The 20,068-nt window shown below is 38.8% G+C and overlaps 4 protein-coding genes across 5 annotated transcripts; 1 reads left to right on the top strand and 3 right to left on the bottom strand.

Annotated features, from left to right (window-relative positions):
* The first annotated feature begins 206 nt into the window (after nucleotides 1-206).
* LOC127754321 (alkylated DNA repair protein ALKBH8 homolog) lies at nucleotides 207-2,116 on the top strand. Its single transcript, XM_052279802.1, has 4 exons — nucleotides 207-452; nucleotides 928-956; nucleotides 1,164-1,367; nucleotides 1,581-2,116. Exons 1-4 carry the CDS (start codon nucleotides 230-232, stop codon nucleotides 1,902-1,904), a joined length of 780 nt encoding a protein of 259 aa, XP_052135762.1. The 5' UTR covers nucleotides 207-229; the 3' UTR covers nucleotides 1,905-2,116.
* Nucleotides 2,117-2,589: 473 nt separating this feature from the next.
* On the bottom strand, nucleotides 2,590-6,941 carry LOC127754320 (peptide chain release factor APG3, chloroplastic). Its single transcript, XM_052279801.1, has 15 exons — nucleotides 6,737-6,941; nucleotides 6,547-6,603; nucleotides 6,185-6,265; nucleotides 6,010-6,067; nucleotides 5,796-5,899; nucleotides 5,672-5,723; nucleotides 5,506-5,555; nucleotides 4,589-4,654; nucleotides 4,345-4,509; nucleotides 4,187-4,259; nucleotides 3,944-4,076; nucleotides 3,587-3,644; nucleotides 3,332-3,379; nucleotides 3,114-3,197; nucleotides 2,590-2,987 (listed from the first exon to the last, which is right to left on the bottom strand). Exons 1-15 carry the CDS (start codon nucleotides 6,884-6,886, stop codon nucleotides 2,916-2,918), a joined length of 1,251 nt encoding a protein of 416 aa, XP_052135761.1. The 5' UTR covers nucleotides 6,887-6,941; the 3' UTR covers nucleotides 2,590-2,915.
* Nucleotides 6,942-7,290: 349 nt separating this feature from the next.
* Nucleotides 7,291-13,102, bottom strand: LOC127754319 (acyl-CoA-binding domain-containing protein 5). Of its 2 annotated transcripts, none has more exons than XM_052279799.1 (16): nucleotides 12,847-13,102; nucleotides 12,271-12,392; nucleotides 11,608-11,683; nucleotides 11,333-11,509; nucleotides 11,128-11,205; nucleotides 10,929-11,033; nucleotides 10,674-10,740; nucleotides 10,502-10,563; nucleotides 10,272-10,411; nucleotides 9,939-10,065; nucleotides 9,751-9,865; nucleotides 9,474-9,562; nucleotides 9,000-9,083; nucleotides 8,054-8,821; nucleotides 7,921-7,980; nucleotides 7,291-7,587 (listed from the first exon to the last, which is right to left on the bottom strand). In XM_052279799.1, the coding sequence occupies exons 2-16, from the start codon at nucleotides 12,315-12,317 to the stop codon at nucleotides 7,507-7,509; spliced, it is 2,076 nt and encodes a 691-aa protein (XP_052135759.1). In that variant the 5' UTR covers nucleotides 12,318-12,392; nucleotides 12,847-13,102; the 3' UTR covers nucleotides 7,291-7,506. The 2 variants fall into 2 exon arrangements, with proteins under 2 accessions (XP_052135759.1, XP_052135760.1); XM_052279800.1 differs by having other exon boundaries at nucleotides 11,333-11,491.
* Nucleotides 13,103-19,591: 6,489 nt separating this feature from the next.
* LOC127755428 (putative glutaredoxin-C11) lies at nucleotides 19,592-20,068 on the bottom strand. The gene has a single exon (XM_052281105.1). It carries the CDS (start codon nucleotides 20,017-20,019, stop codon nucleotides 19,690-19,692), a length of 330 nt encoding a protein of 109 aa, XP_052137065.1. The 5' UTR covers nucleotides 20,020-20,068; the 3' UTR covers nucleotides 19,592-19,689.

Genomic DNA, 20,068 nt, shown 5'->3' with positions numbered 1-20,068 from the left:
AATTTCTGTGAGAAATCACAGCCCATTTAAGACCTGCACGGCCCAGCTCCGTAGTTTGGGCCTTATTTGTGCCCGGATTGCTGGATCATTTTCTTCTCGGCCCATTGGACTCTTTGCTTGGCCCGTTGGCCGTACGGCGGAAGAGGCGGAATTCTGAGTTTACGTAATCTCCAGTAGGAGACGTATTATAGAGGGATGCGCAACTGATGGCCAAAGAAGCGAAGCCACCATGGCGGCCGCCGCTGACGACGACGAGCTTCGCCGGCGGGCGGCGGCGCTCCGGGAGGTATTCGGCGACTCATCGGACAGCGAGGCCGACGACCTTCCCGTTGGCGGGGCGGGCCGGGAGCAGTGGAGGTGGGAGGCGGTGGAGGGGGTGAGGGGGCTATGGCTCTGCGCCGCCTTCCTCTCCGCCGACGAGCAGTCGCGCCTACTCACGGCGATCCGACGAGGTGAGGCCACGTGGGTTGATTGAGATAGATCTCCTGTGTTCTTCCTTTTGGGTAAAGAAAGATTGGGTTTCTTGCAGCTATGTAATGGGTTTCAGTTTAGTCTCACCTTCCATTATCCAACAAAAGTCAATGCAAAATTGTAAGTTATTCTACTACCTTATTAGCTACAGCTTAGAGTGATTCGTTCTTCATATAAATGACATTGCAAATTCTGAGTTTTGTTAACCATCTGAACTACACCTAAGTGGACTGTTCTGATGATGTACTTTGATCAATTTTCTTAGCTATATATGTGGTTTGAGGTCATAGACTCATAGGTGTGAGCTTTATTTCTTGATGTTCTATTGTGCATTCACCAATTGAATGCAATGTTGCAGGGGGGGAAGAATTAGCTCTAGCTTGTTACTTCTCAGCAGATTAACTTATTGTTTGTTGATGAGTCAAATTAACTGTGGTGCCTATTTGTGTTTTTCAGAAGGATGGTTCAGCGATGCACACAACCAAGTAAGTTTTTGTTCTTCTAATTGTTTGAACACCTGCCTAATGTGTTTGCACAGTCCAGAAGATATGTTTGCTAGATAAACTAGTTCAGACTATAACACTGTTATTATCTGCAGACGTGAAGAAACGCACATCACTTGTTTATACTGTTGGAATTCTAGTTATCCTTTGAGAAACATGAAATTTTGTTCATCCTTTTTTTTCTCTCAGGCAATGAGATTTGGTGATCTTCCTTCATGGGCTGTTGAGCTTTCTGCGCTTATCCATGAGGCTATTTGTTTTGGTGATGTCGGTGTTGGTTGTGGTTTGGAGTTGAAAAATGAGGACGAAGATGCATGTCCTTTACCATCAGATTTGCTGTGGAGGAAACCGCTTTTTGACCAAATGATCGCAAACAGATACGAGCCAGGTGAGGTGCGGGACTATTTATGTTCTGAATAATATGGAGTATCATGTTCAGCTTCAAGCATATGACAAAAGATTGTAGCTTTCTCATACTGACTAGTTTAGCCACTAAACCTGCTAAAAACAACATAGTAACTCGTATCACAAACCAATATGAACTAAATAAACAGATGCCTTCTTTTTCATTCCTCCATTAACGTGATAATTCGTCTTGCAATCCAGGGCATCTGTGCTCATGTTGATCTGATGCGCTTTGATGATGGAATCGCGATAGTCTCCCTTGAGTCACCATGCGTGATGCACTTCAGTCGGGCAGAACAAGAAGTTCCTATCTGTGAGACACTGGAGAGTGCACATGCTGAACCTACAAAGATCCCTGTCTACCTGAACCCAGGGTCCCTTGTTCTCATGTCAGGCGACGCGAGATACTTATGGAAACATGAGATAAACCGCAAGCCAGGTGCTCAGCAATGGGGTGGCAGGGAGCTTGAGCAGCAGATAAGAACTTCAATTACACTGAGGAAGCTCCTTCCATCACCAAACTAATACCAGCAGAACAGTTGTCAGGAAATTTCTCCAGTTTTTTTGTTCCGAGCCATCTTTACTGTCACAGAGTTCACCTTCTTTTTGAGATGTTGATGCTTATGAGATTATGATCAAATTTGGGCACCTAAATGGTTAGGTGTCTCTGTTAGCTTGTGATCAGATTTTTGTACTTCTGGTTAAGTTGGAAACCCCAACATCGTTTTATTTCTTCCTGCTGTTTTTGTTTTCTGCCTGTATCGAACAACCTTTATGCTTTGTTAGTAAAGCTGGGCGAAAGCCTTGATCTAAAAAAAAAAAAAAATGGGCACCTAAATGGTTGGCATCTTTGAGAATGATGTTGGAGTTTCATTTAATGATGCTTCTCTGATTATTTTGTGTTGTGCTCAAGGTTCTTGTGATGCTGGATGCCAATGTTCGCTGCCTATTACCGCATCAGTAATGGAGGTGTTTTTGCTATAGTACTCAAACTGGGACAATTAAACAATGAACTGCATGTTACTTTTCATTTCACACATTCATTTCAATTGAGCACATTGAGAATTCATCACAAGTCATGTCCATCAGGTTCCACAGTGAAGTTTGTAGGACTTGGTTTTAGAGGGCACCAGCAAGCAATCTCATAGCACAAGCAAGACAATGCTACCCATCATTTAACACATTCATTTCAATTGAACACATTGACAAATCACCATAATTCATTCCCATCTATTAACAGGTTGAATTGTACATAATGCATATTGTAGCTATGCAACTGTTGAGATGTACACATTGCATATATCCAACTACTCAAAATTTGTAACTGTAAGAGGAACTGAAAATGCATCAGTGTGTTTTCTGACATTAGTCATGCTCATGAGCAACGGAAGCATATGTATATGTATCTTCGGATTTCTTCATGTACATTTGTCCATTGATCACCACCCGTTTCGACACAATGTCCATTGGATGATTTCTATCTGATGGTCTGGTACTCAGGTGGAAGGAGGACTGCAGACAGATCGATCGCGCTGATCATACCTTCGCTGCGCCCACAGATGTGGCCATCTCCTCCAGGAGTTCCTTCTGCTCCATTGAAGAACAGGACTGCAAATGTTTCAGCAACAAAAGAACTAACATGAGAGGTGGAATTTCTGTGCCATGAACTTCATCTTTTCTTTTATTATAGTAGTTGCATGTTGCACGATTTGCATCTTTGTATATGTAGTTTACCTGCACAGCCGACTCGATATCTCCCATGAGGAAACCAGTGAGTTCAAAGTTCATCTTCAACCGGTGATCTGTCACTCTGTTGTCCTGTAGGAAAATGTGAAATATTTCATACTCCAGATTAGCCAAAAATATGCCAAAACACTGACTACACAAATGCCAATGCCAATGCCATGAATTCTTATGACAGCAGACCATCAGATGAAAAGCTGTGCTGGTACCTTATAATTGTACGTCCTTATCTTCTCAGAACGAGCACCAGTTCCAACCTTCAATAGCCACCAAATATTAGTAAAAACCAACAGAGGAAAAATAGTATAGTATATGCTTCATTGCCATGTAAAGGAGAAATGCCATTTACATTGAATCTAAAAGGTTTATCATCTACAACTAAATACATATTTTTGGTGTACTTTCAATCGAATGTAACAGTTTAAACCTTTGTACGCTGATCCTAGGTAAAACTGATAATTTACCTGCAGTTTCCTCTGGTTTCTTATAGATTCCTGCTGCTCCCGTAATTTTATCTCGTAACTGTAATGTTTATGCGAGAGATATATCAGACATAAAATAAGGGTTCACAAGGATACCTGCTGCTATTAAACTACAATCTATCATCTAAATACCAACAAGCCTGGAGACCAAATATAAGTTTACTGTATTTAGCATTTCTTTCCAGATAGCTAGAACCAACAATGCAACGATGGGCTTATAAAGAACATGTTTATGGGCAGAATACTGAAATGACAGGCTGCATATAGATTATGGAAAATAGAAAAACAAAGTTTTGAAGGCTACAAAATAACAATAGAAACTAAAAAATAGAAACTTACAGCTTTGCTCTCAACAATTGGAATGCGCGTTCTCTATTTTGGAGTTGTGACCTTTCTTCTGTACAGAATATCCGAATTCCCGTAGGTTTGTGAATAAGATCAACAGCAGTTTCCACCTTGTTAACATTCTGCCCTGCAACAAGTGATATTTTGGAGGACATTTGAGGTTAGACTCGGCTGTTACAAGACATTCGGAGAAAAAGAATACAGTACTCTTGTTAGAAAAATAGTAAGTGATATTACCTCCAGCTCCACCAGATCTTGCAGTTTTGAGTTCAATATCTTTCGGATCGATAACCACATCAACTTCATCAGCCTGTGATGCCATCAAAACAATATCAAAAAGCTTCCAAAGAAAGAAAAGATATTGACAAAAAAAAAACTGACATCTAATAGCTCACCTCTGGCATAATAGCTACAGTTGCTGTTGATGTGTGAACACGGCCCATAGTCTCTGTCTGAGGAACGCGCTGAACACGGTGTACACCTGACTCAAACTTCAGTTTACTGTAGACTTGTTTGCCCTTCACCTCCATCACATATGTCTTGAACCCACCCTTTTCTGCCTAAAAGATTCGACTAGTGAGCAGCATGTTGTTATTTAAGCCTCAGGTTAAGGTTAAGGTCCAGGATGCAAAAGCATACTTCTGAGCTGGAAACTGGTTTGAACTTCCAGGAGTTGCGCTCACAGTATTTTTGATACATACGCACCTATAAAATAGTCATTGACATGCTTAGCTGCCAAATTATGTGAATAAAACTGTACACATGATGCATGCAGGTATCGAAATTATAGCTTCTAAAGTATAATGAACACAAATGATGAGAAAATTCCCTATCTAGCATCAAAAAAAGTTGCTCTTCCCTCTATAGCACCTAAACTTAAAAAGTTCCCTATCTAGGCACTTCTAAAATTTCCCTTCCCTATGTAGCACTTCTGTTAGTTTTTACACTTGACGGTGTTAACTAGCGGGAGAAAAGATGGTTTTGCCCTTCTTTAGTTTTCAGACTTGCCTGTACATGATGTTCGTTATTAATTACTTAAGTTAATTAATGACAAGTGAAACCACAGGAGGATAATTATTATTATTTTTCAAAAGAGTGGATTGACATGTTATATTTGCAGTGCTACGTTAAATCAAGAGAAAGCACGTCTAAAATACCAACGATCATGTACGGGCAAGTCTGAAAACTAAAGAAGGGCAAAACCGTCTTTTCTCCCGCTAGTTAACACCGTCAAGTGTAAAAACTAACGGAAGTGCTACATAGGGAAGGAAAATTTTAGAAGTGACTAGATAGGGAACTTTTGAAGTTTGGGTGCTATAGAGGGAAGAGCAACTTTTTTTTATGCTAGATAGGGAATTTTCTCATGATTATATTGCGAAAGAAAACCTTATCTTGCTCATTAGTTGACATATTAACTGCTAGGCTATTTAACACAAATCCCATAAATCAAATTCTTTTCAGCAAGACTTAATATTCTATTGCTTAGACTAAACCAAAACAGCTATCCTTTCTCAGTTGCTAAATCATACTCAATTTGTACAGTCTTATCTACCTACAAGGTCACCAGCCCAAATTCCAGCTTCATCACCACCAGCACCTGCTCTTACTGAAATGGCAAAAACATAGTCTCAGTTCCAAAACACGGGTTTGAAATTGTAAAGAAACACCAGTGTTATTTCTCAAATAAATATGGCCAAAAGACAGGGCAAAATTGAGATGTACCTTCAAGTAAGATGTTGCGTGCATCAAGAGGATCATTGGGAAGCAGTAGTAACTAACATGAAACAACAAGAGCAATGAGAATCATCTCAACATGTCTAACACGCAATATCTATTTCACACACACCTTCAGTTTTTCCTCAAGCTCTTCAAGCTGGTTAGATAGAGACTCCATCTCTGAATCAATCATCTCTGCCATATCTGGGTCATCTTCATTCTCTTTTTGCAAAACTATCATATCAGCACATACACAGTTTGTGAGAATCTAGCACTTAATCCCAGGGTGGCATAAGAAACACTATGCATAGTTCTAAAAAGAAGAAACACTATAGCATGCTAACCTTTTGTTTCTTCAATTTGCTTCTCACAGTCCTTAAACTGCCTGTACGTACTCACAACCTGAATAATTTCACAAAAAAGTGATGAAACAAATGGGGAAAAAGAAGCAGGCATGAGGCATCCTACAAGTTACTACAAGTAACCAAGAGCAAATGCTGCTGGAATTATGTCAGATACCTGATCTAGTTCAGCAACTGATTGTGCAAGTTTTTGGTACTCGCTGGGATCCGAAACTATATCAGGATCAGCCAATCTAACCTGAAGTGGATAGTCACTTATCAAATGAACATGTTCAGTAAATCAATAAAGAAAGTGAATAAAAATGGAAAAATTTCCATATCACTATGCAAGCATGACATCATCAGTATAGTAGTTTCAAGGGGGGACCGAACTTAATTCTAAAAGTAATTCTCCACCATTTAGTAACTTCAAAAAAAGGAGCAGACAAATACATTGGGTCATTTCTTATGATCTTATCCAAAAAAATTATTATTATTCAAAAAAAAAAAGAAAGCTGGGAATTGAACAGAAAGCCATACCGACATTTCCTTCCAAGCCTTCTCTGCAGAATCCAACTTTGCTATGAGATAGGGCTCCTACCAGTGACAAAGCAAAAAAGATTAGAAGAACACTCATAAGTTCTCTTCCATCACACAATCAATCCTCCATTTCAGGTAAGAACGGTGCAAATTTTTAACGGGTAAAACCAACAAGATTGGCTGTGCTTACCGCCATGCAGACCACCGATGAGGAAAGAAGCCTCCTGCGCCGCCTTCCGCCGGAGAAGAAGGAGGTGTTGGGAGGGAGGCTCCGGGTGGCGGCGGAGACGGCCGGGACCCGCGGCCGCGGCGCCCGGAAGCCGGCGAGGAAGGCCTCCATTGAGAGGTAGCGTGGCGATGAGAAGAGGAGCAGCAGCAGCTGGGGATAGAATTGATTGAGCACACAAGCATCAGGTTAGCTGGTTGGCTCTCTGCTTTGAGATTCGTGCACCGCCGTAGGCACCGTCCATTATGGTGGGCCCCACATGTCAGACTTGCTAAGTGTCTGTACAGGGACCAGATATGCCAATACAAATCTGTGACTTTTGTTTACACCTTTGTAGGAAGAAAATTTAGTCATGCAACACAATATTTATTTCATGTATTATTTTTCATAAAAAAAATTGAAGCAGCTTGGTTTTGTGTTACTAGCACCTCATCTACTAACTAAAATCACATTCCACAAAAACTGTACCCTGCGAAAATGAATTTAATTTCCTTCCAAGACTGGTAGATGAACATAGATGGAGAGTATCAATTTGGGTCTTTAATAATTAACATCTTCTGCTGAGTTACAAACTCAGAGCTCAGGTATTGTCACATAAACATTCTTCATGGATGGACCAAAACTTATGGTTACATAACATGTCTCCATGGAAAAATAGGCTCAGGAATTAATTTACAACAGAGGATACAACAAACTCATGGCAACTGTACACTTGGCTTGTGCAGTCTGCACCCCTACAGATTCTGAGGTTTCCTTGGTGTTGGGGATCTTCCTTCCATTGTTTGCAGCCTTTGCTTCAGATGGAACACTTCAACCTGGCAAAGCAATATCAACAAAGTCAGTTACATGGACAGTCACAGATGCAACACAAATTATTGAAATTGATTATTTGCTCCAGCTTCGGAAAATATGTTTTCTCAAAAAACTTTCTTCTACTGCATATTTTATGCTATTTATTTAATTTATCTCTATAATCAAATCAATAATTCATGGCAATAATCTGTTCAATAATCTAAATCAGACAGGGCAACAGGGCACATATATTGAGTTATTGACAGGCCATGAGAGATGGGGTAACTCATGCTGTCAATCTTGTAATAACCAGAAAAAAAAAAGAACCTGAAAGATTGAACACTTTCACCATTTACCTGGAGCTGGAAGGCCCTCGCGCGTTCTCCTGCTAAAACTCCGCGAGTAGAGTGAAGCTCCTGTGAATGAACAGAACTCAGTCAGTGCCAAAAGTGGCTGATGAAGAGATGATAGGAAGGTTATCTATCTTGCCTTCTGGGTTTCATCCATGACAGCCTTCAAGAACGCCACCTCGCGTTCGAGGCGCACATTGTCAGCATGGACGGTGTTTGAGAGGCTGTTTGATTCTTCTTGCGCCAGCTCTAATCCTGTCACCTTCTCCTTCAGCGTCTCGACCTCCCTGTCCTTCTCAGACAACCTCTTCTCTAGCTCCTCCTTGCTGTCGATGACCAAAGAGAGGTTCTTCTCCGCTTCATCTTTGCTTGCCATTGCCGCTGAAAGTTGCTCTTCCAATGCCATGTTCCTCCTGATCAGGTTTGCTATTTTGGTGTCATACTGATGGTTAATGTCCGATGAACTTCTGCCCACCCTCTTCGCTTTAGCATCAGCATCTGGAGACTGATATATATCATTGCGCTGCTTTTGATTTGTGACCGAGGGTAGCTCGGAACAGTCATCAACATCCTTGTATCTGTCATCATCAATTGGTTTCTGCAGTTTGTGGGCTAGGCTGCATTCCTCCTCCTGACGGAACTGTCTGCGGAGTGATGAACTGCCAAGATTAGGTTGCTGTAGCAGCGAATCAGGGAGCGATTTCCGCCCAGACGAGCTCTCCACAGTGGTGGCAAGGCTATGCCTTGCTACAGATCCAGTAGAGTACAGAGGAGCACAATTGTTGTTCAGGTGATCAGAAAGTTCCTTTGAGCTTGGAGGTGAGTCCTCATACAGTAAAGGTTCTACATCAGGGGCAGACCGCCAGCTGAAGCAGTGCTCGTTTTGCAGTACCACTAGTACTTCGACCTTCAAAAGTGCAAAACAAATTTGGTTAAGGACTGGTGAACCTGGTTATATTAATGTTTCAAATGCACCTCCGCAAAATATGAATAAGAAGAGAATTATCGTTTCAGAAAATATCAAAAAATGAAGTCCAGACACCAAGAATTGTTGTTATATTGGTTGGGAAGTTCAGCTCTTTCACCTTATCAGATGGTTCCTTTTTGTTTCCTCCGAAAGCAACAAGAACAATCTTGTCCCTGTAGTACAACGGAACCATGCTGAATCCCTGCCATGAGTTGCATCATCAATCATTCAGCAACAGAGCAAAAATGATAACACAGAAATAAACATGAAGTTGAATATGACTTGATTTCTCTTATTTCTGCTCCATAATCACCAGAGAAGCTAAAGACAGTCTTCTTTTTCATTATTTTCAGTATAAATTAAATGGGAAAGAACTACGTTATCTTTGTTTACCTAGTGACTTCTGCCTTCAACTCTAGACAATAGCCATCATAAATTTCAAGGAACCTAGTATTCATTTATCTAAATTCTCAGGACAGCTGTTCCTTAAGTACACAATATCCACCTTGCAGTCTTACTGTAAGATTGGTACTACTCGTGGAGTCACGGATCACTTACATGGAACTAAGTCATGAATGAATTTTTAACTTACTTTCTTTGTGGTAATTGAGGAACTAGGAGGTACTACACAAACAGACCACTTGGATTCCAGAACGTCAAAAACCCAAGTTTCCGGATGACCTGAGAGAAAGAAAACTTCTCATTAAAATGACCCATGGGCCACAGTCGCAAAAGATGCGATCTTTCAGCAAATGCATACTTCTGGGTCAGAAACAGAACTGAGCCATCTTTTTTTTAGGACTGACTGAACCATTCATCTGTCATATTATAGACTAGTACATGAATTAGTACATAATGTTTAAACTTACGCTTTTTCTTGCTTCCACCCCCTGCGATATACCATTTAGTGCCACAGAGAGCTCCGCAGCAACCAGCTCGAGGTGATGGATGATGGCCATGGGTTTTCACTCTCGACCATACCATCTAACAAGAAGAATGGTTTTTTCAGTAAGCGCATCAACAAGAAAAACCTACAAGGAAACCCGATAGAAATTACCGTTTCGAAGTCTAGAGCATGAACATCATTGAGTGTTTTGGATTTTGATTGGCCTCCAAAGATCAATAGAATTCTATCATCATACAGAGCAGCCACATGATTGGATCTTGGAGAAGGTCCAGCACCTCTAGAACAGTGGACTTATAATCAATAAGAGAAAATGATAAGCACAAGAATAATTCGAACATTGAGGAAATTCAGTGCCACAGTGCAGGAACTGCTGCATTGAGTTGATTTTCAGATAATAAGCCTAATGATCAACTGAAAAAACTTTCTTTAGTCTCTATTGATATGCATATTTCTGAGTTCTACTTCTAGACAAGGATGACTCACTTATAATTCAAAGGAAGCCATGTTGAAGATTTCAGGTCAAACATATGAAGGTCATGTAGTTTCTTCCCTTTTCCATCCTCACCTCCAAAGAGAATTAAAACAGGACCTGCTCTAATCACTGTATGGCCACTTCGAGCCACCTGACATAAGTAATCAGGGGACAATTTCTTATCATTTTGCATGAAAATTAGGCAGTGTATATATCAATCCTGAAATAAGCACCACCTTACCGGGATATCACCCTTGACTTCTATATACGACCAGAGATCAGTTTCAGTATTGAAGGACCAGACTGCAATAAAAGAAATGAAGTTACGAATATTTCTACTGCAAATTGGAAAGTAAAGCATCTGACCAAAAGAAAATTCACATTCTTTTGAGAATCTAACAGTGCTGTCTAACCTGATATCCGGTCAGAAGGTGGATCAGTTTTCCCTCCAACAAGAATGACATTCTTCCCCCATGGAACCTAAAATTTCAAAAAGCAAGTACTTTGTGTCGTAGTTACATCTACTACTTTGACAAGGAGGCTATGAGAATTCAATTCCAGTAAAATCAGAACAATAGGTCATACATCAACTGATAATCCTGATTATAAATCAATGCAAGGACATGAGTAGTGACTAGTGAGAGAACAATGAGCTTCAAGAATTATACCAGGCTATGGCCTTTGCATGATCGAAACTTTGGAGCATGTCCACCTTGTGATACACGGATTTTGGGAGCCACCGAATCCCATGTAAGCTTGTCTAAGCTCAATATCTGAAGGATATATAAAATACCAGATCATGAACTTCTCCAAAATTGCCATGCAACATTAACAGATGAGAACCTTAAGAAACATAAAACTGATTACCTTTGTATCATCCAGCAAATGATGGCCAGAATCTCCACCAAAGACCACCATTTTGCTTCCTACCATGGCTGCTGCATGCTGTTTAAACGAAAATCAGACGAAAGCGATACAAAGGATTCAGAATAGAAACTGATTATTGATAAGAACATCACTGTATTTGTTTTTCTCCTGATGCACAAATCAGAGTTTTAAGAAAGTTGTTTACATCAAAACGAGGAATCGGCTTGTCCCCTTCTGTTGACAACACTGCCCAATTCTCGGAGTTCTCAAATGCGCGGCCATTGAGATCAAAAGTATCAGATGAGCAGCGCCAAGCAAGGTCGTCAGCTCGGCCGCTCACTGATGTGGTCACTTGGTCTTCTCCCTGGACAAAGCGTGAAAACTAATAACCATTTAAATACTACTGCATCAAAAATTCAAAATACAACAGAACCAGAAACAAGGCAAAATGTACATTTCTTTCAGGCCATAAAAGCTTACATTGGGGTGACTGGACCGCTTTGTCCGAGCAGGACTCCGGGAGCCATGAAAAGGATCATGCAAATGACCCTTCAACCTGTAGAAATCATAAAAACATCTTTACAGGTGATTGAAACAGAAGGATGAAAAACTAGGAAAAACTGACTTATTATCTACAGTAGCAAAATGTAACACTGCAGAAATGCAGAGTAAGGCTAGGTTTACCAAAATCTCTCAGATATTTGCAGGGGAGTTCGCCAGTTTTAAAACCACGTATTTTTCAACTCCGCAAAAGGAAAAAGACCGAGTTTTCTCAATCCAGACATTTCAATCTCATATCTACCAACGAAAACTTACCAAAAAAAAATTCTCTCTCTCTCTCTCTTCTGTTAAGATAACAAGCTCAATCCCTTTCGTACATAACGAATTAAATCATCTAAATGGTCAAATTTATAAATCGAATCAGGAAAACTAACTGAGCCATCTCCTCAAATGCAGGATATGGCTCTGTACCCATGTCCCATGAACAAAAACCATTATCGAAAAGGAAAAAAAAAACTATGAACAATAACCAAAGAAACCAATACCTAGCCAGGTTTAGGAAGAACACAAATGGATATGAGCAGATAAAAAAAAAAGGGACCAAATTTCTGGGCCAAATCGAAGGAAAGAAGTAGGTTTCACCTTCCAAGCTTCATCCGTCGACGAGAGAAACCAAACATCTTCGGCATTGCGTCCTCTTCAAATCCAATTTACCCAAAACAGGAATGACTAAACTAAACCCTACTAGCACAATCTCTTCTCTCCTGCAAACACAGAAGTGGGGAAAAAAGTTTAAACAAATAGGGTTAGTGGAGCAGTTGGGATTGGGCTCAACAAATCATGTCGATGAAAAGGGGGGAAAAGACAAATCTTTCAGTTAAAAAAAAGATGCTGGCCTTTGGAACTTGAGCAAGAACAGGAAGGCATCAAACATTTCGAAGATTTTCAGGCCAAGAAACGACAGAAATGTTGCGCCCAGGGAACCAACAAATCTCAATAAACAACGCAAAAAAATAACCTGGAAAAAAGAAATCAAGAACACCACCTTCCCACTAGTCAGACTCAGACCAAGAACAAGAACACGGGTACATTTGTTTTAGCTTCTCAAGAAGCAAAGCACCATTGCCACGAGCCAAAGAAGCAGACAGACACATCAAAGTATGAAAAACAAAGATAAAAAAAAAAGGATCAAAGAGAACACAAACAAACTTGCCCTACTTCTTGGATCGGAGCAGCAGCAGTAGCAAGCAAGCAAGAGCGGTCACACTGCCAAGAACATAAATTGCACCAGCTATGGAAGAGAAGAGAAGAGGAGAGGGAGCTAGAGGTGTAGTAAATGTGAGGCAGTGTAGTGTGGTAGCTACACTCTACTGTACTGAGGCAAGAGGCGGCAGCAACAGTGACATTGACTTCTCGGAGTGAGAGGGGTGAAAGAGAAAGAAGCCTCTGAACTCGACCTGCAACTGTGTGGAAAGTTTTACAGGAGGCATGGCGTTTTGTGTGATGAGAACAGCAGCAGCAGCCATGGAAAAGGTGATTCACTTTACTGTGTTCATCATGCATGAATTACGAGATGGATTTACCTTTGCTTTGCAGTTTATTTGCTTTTTCTCCAGATATTTGCAGGAGGCGTGGTGTTTTACTGGAGGCCATGTTCTTTTAAGCTTTTTAATTATTTTATATTTTTACCATGGATTATTTACTCCAAGCTCGTAAATATACAATTCCTCAGAAAAATTCTTCTACTGCACTGATTCCAAGCTATTTGTAAAGTTTTTTTTCTTCAAACTTAATTTATCATGTTAATCAAGTAAACAAACTGACTCAACCTACGCAAAAATATGTTCCAAAAAAGGTGCTCCAATTATTTTTCTTTTTTTCTCGGATTTCTAGTATATTCTTTCTCTGAATTTTCTCAAGACCATGGGCCTGTTGAGTTGCATTTTTTTCTATTTATTTGAGGATAAAACATTTATACTAAAATGCAGATAACAAAATAGTCTCACAAATGAACCATTTTTGCCATGTCATAGTTGGAGCTAGGAAACTAACAATTGTTTTTTTTCCCCAGGGGCTAGGGTCAGATGTTCACAAAATAAGCCCAACAGAAACAAAAAAAAAGGTAAAAAAAATGCAAATCTGAAGGTGCAAATGCTCCTTGTCATCCTTGATGATTATAGAGAAGCCAATGATGCTACTACTAGTAGTACTATCTGCTACTTCTATCTATGCAACTATTGACCCAGTAAATATGGTTTGTTTAATTTATGATTTTTTTGGCTGTCCTTTTGAGGTAGATAAAAAAATAAGTAATATATATATCTAAGTAGTGGCTAGTGGCATCTGTTATTTTTAGGCTGTATTATGATTTTCCTTGAGACATGGGCATGTGGTGCATGCCTGATTACTTTCAGTCGTTACAGAACCCGTTGTGAGAAAGCCTGCCTCAATCACTGCTTCTGACATTTTGGACCAAATTTGCACGGAAAATACACTGGAAAGACGCATACATTAGTACAGTAGTACTACTCACATTGAATTATATCTTTTTCTTTCTACTATGCTCTCCTCACATTGGAGCAATAATAAACACTAAAAATAATCTAAAAAATACTGCTTCCTCCGTTTTATAATATAACACTGAAAATGTCTAGATTCATTACTCAACTTCTAATATCTTAACAGATAATTGTAAGAAATGATAGAATGACTTACATTGTGAAACGAAGGGAGTACTGATATCTTGACAGGTATAGGAGGACATTGCTTAGTAAAATTAGGCTAGTATAATTTTTTTGGGCCATTTTCATTTGCCTTTGTTGAGAAACCATTTTTTTAGGAGTATTTTTCATTTCTTTTTTTTTTACTCAACTTCACTTGGTTTGATGTACAGCATAGATCTTGGAGCGTAGCGATGGGCGATGGCAGCAGGTTCCGACAGCCGCATTAAATCCCATCTGACCATGCACTAAGTCAGGAGCTGTACCATAATCATATGCACGCGCAGGATCTTCTGTGCCACTAGTCACATGTGAATTCTCATGCTTTGCTAAAAATTTCATGGTATGAAATCTCTCTGAGAAAAATGCCATACATATCAGTTTGTAAAGTAGTACTCCACATTCACAATGTAAGTTATTCTAGCATTTTCCACATTTATATTGATGTTATTATCTAGATTCATTAACATCAATATGAATGTGGAAAATGCTAGAATGACTTACATTGTGAAACGGAGAAAGTAGCAAATTTATGGAGGTTACAAGGAAATTTTATCAGATTATTTCCACAGAAATTGCTAAAAGTTTCTCTTTAAAGTAATAGCAAATTCGTGGAGGTTACAAGGAAATTTTATCGGATTATTTACACAGAAATTGCTAAAAGTTTCTCTTGTAATTGGATGATAATGTTTTTGGTACCCATGTCCACCGTTTACTAGCGGGTAGCATTCTTAGGCCCCCTTTTGCGATGTAAGATTAAGACAACTTAGGAACATAAAAAAATAGAATAAGTGATACACAAAGAATTATAAAGGAAAAAAGTTGCAAGAACAGCCGTTTATCCGAAGGAAAGTTTTTATGCTAACTCTCCTCTCTATAATATCTTTGTCTTGTGCTATTACATACGAATTTCATAAGGTCTTTGATGCATCAATCATGTGTCCCAAATGACTGTATAGGACATTTTTCTATAGGATTCAAACCCTACAGTTTTTTTATATATTTTTGGCACAAACCAAAGGACTAAAGTGTAACTGCACCCCAAGGATGCAATATTATATTAACTAGGAAGGTAGCCCGCGCGTTCACGCGGGCATGCGTCGTACGCTAAGTTTGAGACACTCATAAGAGCGAAATATTAGCCGGAGAAGATATCCACGGTTTCTCCGTTGTTTTCATTGGCATTAATTGTTTTTATAATTTTCTAACCTATTAGCTTTATATTCATGTTGTGATGTAGGAATGATTGCAGAGTACCATGTGAATAGGTAGCGTTTGTAGAAAGTTTAACAAACTTTTAGTATATAATAGATAGATGGATTATAATGTGTTGGTTATCTAATGTTTGATTTTAATTAATCTTAAACTTTGCTAGGTAGAAAATTAAAAGATGGAAAGTATATATAACAGATGATAGGAGACAGATGGAGGGACTGACGTACGTATGTTACGTAGGTGATGATTGGGAGAGGATGCCTAGGAGGTGGTGGGGTAGGGGTGAGATGAGATTTATGGATGGGTTGTTGGATTTTGTTTAAAGATAGATCTAATAGTGAAAAATGATGGATCCACTGTATTAAATAAAAATTAAAGTTTGGATGTTTTGTTTTTTTTCCTCGAAATTTCTTTGATTTCTCTAATTTATTAAAGCGTCGAGCAACGATTTAGGAGTGTTTGTAGTACATACGTATTTTCTATCGTACGTTTTCCATGTGAACTTTACGAACGTACGCATTTTATCTCTCACGTGGCTGGGGATCAGGAAGGAAAGATTACTTTTTTATTTTTTTTAAGTATGATAATCTAATGGTCTAAAATATTAGGTCAGTTAATTTAAGTAAAAATAAATGCTACATTTTTCTTGGAATACCTATGATTTTCTCTAATTCATTGGAGTGTTATGTAGTGATGTAGGAGCGTTTATGGAATACCGCGTGACGGATTGGTAGCGTTTGTAGAAGGTTTAATAAACTTTTAGTATATGATAGATAGATAGATTATAAGCTGTTAGTTATTTAATGTTTGATTTTATTTAATCTTAAACTTGGCTAGGTAGAAAACTAAAAGATGGAAACAGTAATCGACGATAGGAGATAGGAGACAGGGAGGGACGGACGTACGTATGTTAAGTACGTGATATGATGATGGGGAGAGGATGCCCAGGAGGTGGTGGGTTAGGGGTGGGATTGGATTTATGGATGGGTTGTTGGATTTTGTTTAAAGATAGATCTAATGATGAAATAATTTCTTCGATTTCTCTATTTATTGGAGCGCTAAGCAACGATTTAGAAACGTTTGTAGAAAGTTTGATGGATTTTTAGTATATAATATATTTAAAAAATTCAACAGGATCATAAATTAGATACTCCCTCTATCCCATAATATAAGGCGTGGTCAAAGTTAGCACGGTCATCAAAACTAATCTTTAGCTTATAACTTTTCATATACTATAAGATTTGTAGCAACAAAATTTTAACCATATGAAAGTAAATTTTAATTTCAATTTAATGATATATTTTTAACAAATAAAATTCATTTTATATTATACTAAGTGGTAGTCAAATTTTTAAATGTAAAATCTTAAAGTATGTGTGCGCCTTATATGGTAGAATGAAAGGAGTATATTTTCTTTTAAAAAATTAAAAGATGGTTTAAAGCACGTTGATTGGATATTTTATATTTTTTATTATGGATCCTAATTTTACTACATATCTATATTTGTGAAGTAATATACTCCGTATTTTATTTTTTACAATAAAAAATAAAATAGACCGTCAATTTTTTTTCCTCCAGGCAGCAGAAGGAAAGCTTCGTTTTCAATAGTAATGTACGTACTCAAGTTTTTGTTTCCAATCATACGTACGTAGTACCTACGTAGGGAGACAGCCCATATGTAGTCGGAGGAAGTTATTATTTTTTAATAATAAATTTAATCTAATGGTGTAAAATAGTGGGTCCACAAATTAAGCGAAAATCAACGGTACGGTTAGTACGGGTCCACCAATTTAAGTGAAAATCAACGGTGAGATTAGATAGTGCCATGTGGCGGCTTAAGAGTGTTTATAGGAGTGCCACATGGCGGCGTTAGAGCGTTTATAGGAAGTTTAATGGACTTTTAGTATATAATAGATATCATAATTGTAAGAAACTCTGAGCAATCAAATATACTACTCTGTAGTCAAATTTATTTGCTATTGGGGTACTAAGGGGTTGTTTGGTTGATGTCTAAGCTTGCCATAACTAAGCTTAGGCAAGTTGTGGCATGTGACAAAAGTATGGCCAAGAAATAGTTAGCCACAAGTGTGGCAATGTTAGCTCTAGTTATCTGAGTATGACATGTGGGATCTAAGGGTAGGAAAGTGTGGCATGACACAACTGTGGCATTGAAACAAACACACGACTAAAAACTGTAGCATGACTGAAGTGTGGCGTGGCAAAGTGAAGCAATCAACTAAACACCCCCTAAAATTAGTTCTCCAAATATTGTATAATATTTTCTTTTTAAGGAAATACAGTGCCATAGCGATCGTGACGCCCAATCTTCAATGGATCGTTTCTCGGTCCGTCACAGGTGAGTGTCTTTGTGACGGGCCGCAAACCTCCGTTACAGATGAGTCGTTCACGATGCCATGTTTCTGTGCAATTTGAACTATCAGTGTTAACTGTATTGGAGAAATGTTTTCTTCCAAAATCTCTATACATTCAGCAAGCACATATCTCTTGAATGATTCCTATACAGGCATGCTACAGGAATCCCCAAGTACATGACACCCAATTATACTTTGTGAAACCAAGCACTTTTTGGCATACTTCTGCATGCAACTAGAAGTTTCATAGTTTCGCACAAACTTGATAGTTTTAATGAATCCAACATCCATCACCCAACAAATTAAATGGATGCCCACAAAAGATGCTGTGAGAGACACAATGAAAGGACCAACAGGGATAAGTACAGCAAGGAACAGAACTACTACTGGTGACAAAGATGCTCTCTTGCTTGGTCAGACATGTGGTGGACCATATCTCACCGTTGATCCCAAATCAAACGGCCCATTTTGTGTCATTGTGTTTTCTCCTTGGGAAACCAGGTGATCTAGGTGAATTTTCTGCTAGGGCAATGCAGACATGCATGGGCATATGTATCATCATGTTTGTGGGCTCTTCAAATATGTTTTGATATGGACCTGAACATGGCTGATGGGCCAGGCCGGGCTGAGGCAATGAGTAGGTTCAATTTGGAATAATCTCATGTTTAATTAGGACCTAATAATTGTAGGGCTCGTCGAGCAATGATGATTGTCCCTTTCAACTCTTATTAATCTGGAGTTGATTTGTCGGAATTGACTCCTCGTTAGGAGCAGATAGTTCGAAGTGTCCGAATTATTGCTTCACGCTTCTAAAAATTTTATTTTTTAAAAAATAAACTATTTTCTATCGTATATATTGCTTCCTCTTGTTCCGGGATATTTATCAAGTTTATTTTTAAAATATTAATTTACATGTTAACAAGTGTTCACTCCGATTCGTATAAGTCGTTTGATTTTTTTCCTTAGCCAAAATTATTTAGGTTTGATCAACTTTATAGAAAAACAGTAACATTTTCAATACAAAACAAATATATTGTCAAAATTCTCACTCCGTACTCGTAAAAAAAATCGTTTAAGACAATATTTAAGTCAAACCTTGAGAATATAAATCATGAATAATTGTTAAGTTGTTGAGTTTGAAATGTAAAAAATATATGAATAGATTTGTCTTGAAAAATACTTTCATAAAAGTATACGTATATCACTTTTCAATAAATATTTTTGTAGAAATAAGAAGTCAAAGTTGTGTTTTGAAGACCGTGTCGCTGTCCAAAACGACTTTCTTTATGAGTACGGAGGGAGTATATTCAATGTTAAATTTAATGAAATTAATTTAGTATTGTAGATGTTACTAAACTTTGTTAAACTTAAAAGAATTTGAAAAAAAAGTCAAACGACTTATGGTTTGGCTTCTTTTCTCATTATTTTATCAAGATCAGCCATTAATGGTATTATGCAATATGCGGTATATATATACATTGATATAATGTAGTACATCACATTGAGAAATGATAACTATTGATACATGTTCTTTTATTAAAAAAATATATACATATACATACATATATTATTTTGTACATTCTCATAATTAAAAAAAAGGCAAAACTTGCATGCATATAAAAACTCTGCAATATTATTTTTTACCATTCTCTCTCACTCTCTTCTTTTCTCTTTATAAGTATAAGTTTAGTCAAGTTTGGTAATTTTCTTCAAGTAATTAACTCAGATCAGTAACTAATTAATCACAGTCTTCATCAAAGCCACAGTGCACCGGCACTCTTGAGCATGGGCACGAGCTCCCCCTTGAGATGCATGGCCATCACCTTGCTGGTGCCGCCGACGAGGCTCCCGCCGATGAACACCGCCGGCACGGCGGGCCCTCCGCGGCCGCCGGAGCCGTAGAGCCTCCTGGCGAGCTCCCTCTCCATCTCCTTCCCGAGCGGGTCCCTGTCGAGCTCGTGCACGGCGGCGCTGACGGCGAGCTCGCCGAGCAGCGTCGTCACCGCGGTGCACATGCAGCAGCCGCTCTTGGTGAACACCACCACCGCCCTCTCCGACGCCAGCATCGCCACCCTCTCCGCCATTGATCGATCGATCGATTAGCGCTAGCTTTTGCTTCCGGAAGGTTCTAGA

This window comes from Oryza glaberrima, chromosome 11, assembly GCF_000147395.1.
Source record: "Oryza glaberrima chromosome 11, OglaRS2, whole genome shotgun sequence".
Taxonomy (NCBI): Eukaryota; Viridiplantae; Streptophyta; class Magnoliopsida; order Poales; family Poaceae; genus Oryza; species Oryza glaberrima.
This window is presented reverse-complemented; position numbering and strand designations above follow the sequence as displayed.

Excerpts from the sequence above, each read along its gene's own strand:
- LOC127754321 (XM_052279802.1), top strand. The coding sequence starts at position 230 with ATGGCGGCCGCCGCTGACGACGACGAGCTTCGCCGGCGGGCGGCGGCG. Across the intron at positions 453-927 it reads ACTCACGGCGATCCGACGAG|AAGGATGGTTCAGCGATGCA; the intron begins GTGAGGCCACGT and ends TGTGTTTTTCAG. Across the intron at positions 957-1,163 it reads TCAGCGATGCACACAACCAA|GCAATGAGATTTGGTGATCT; the intron begins GTAAGTTTTTGT and ends TTTTTCTCTCAG.
- LOC127754320 (XM_052279801.1), bottom strand. The coding sequence starts at position 6,886 with ATGGAGGCCTTCCTCGCCGGCTTCCGGGCGCCGCGGCCGCGGGTCCCG. Across the intron at positions 6,068-6,184 it reads CAGTTGCTGAACTAGATCAG|GTTGTGAGTACGTACAGGCA; the intron begins GTATCTGACATA and ends GAAATTATTCAG. Across the intron at positions 3,380-3,586 it reads GAAACCAGAGGAAACTGCAG|GTTGGAACTGGTGCTCGTTC; the intron begins GTAAATTATCAG and ends TGGCTATTGAAG.
- LOC127754319 (XM_052279799.1), bottom strand. The coding sequence starts at position 12,317 with ATGCCGAAGATGTTTGGTTTCTCTCGTCGACGGATGAAGCTTGGAAG. Across the intron at positions 10,564-10,673 it reads ACCTTCTGACCGGATATCAG|TCTGGTCCTTCAATACTGAA; the intron begins GTTAGACAGCAC and ends CTTTTATTGCAG. Across the intron at positions 7,588-7,920 it reads CGAGGGCCTTCCAGCTCCAG|GTTGAAGTGTTCCATCTGAA; the intron begins GTAAATGGTGAA and ends TTGCTTTGCCAG.
- LOC127755428 (XM_052281105.1), bottom strand. The coding sequence starts at position 20,019 with ATGGCGGAGAGGGTGGCGATGCTGGCGTCGGAGAGGGCGGTGGTGGTG.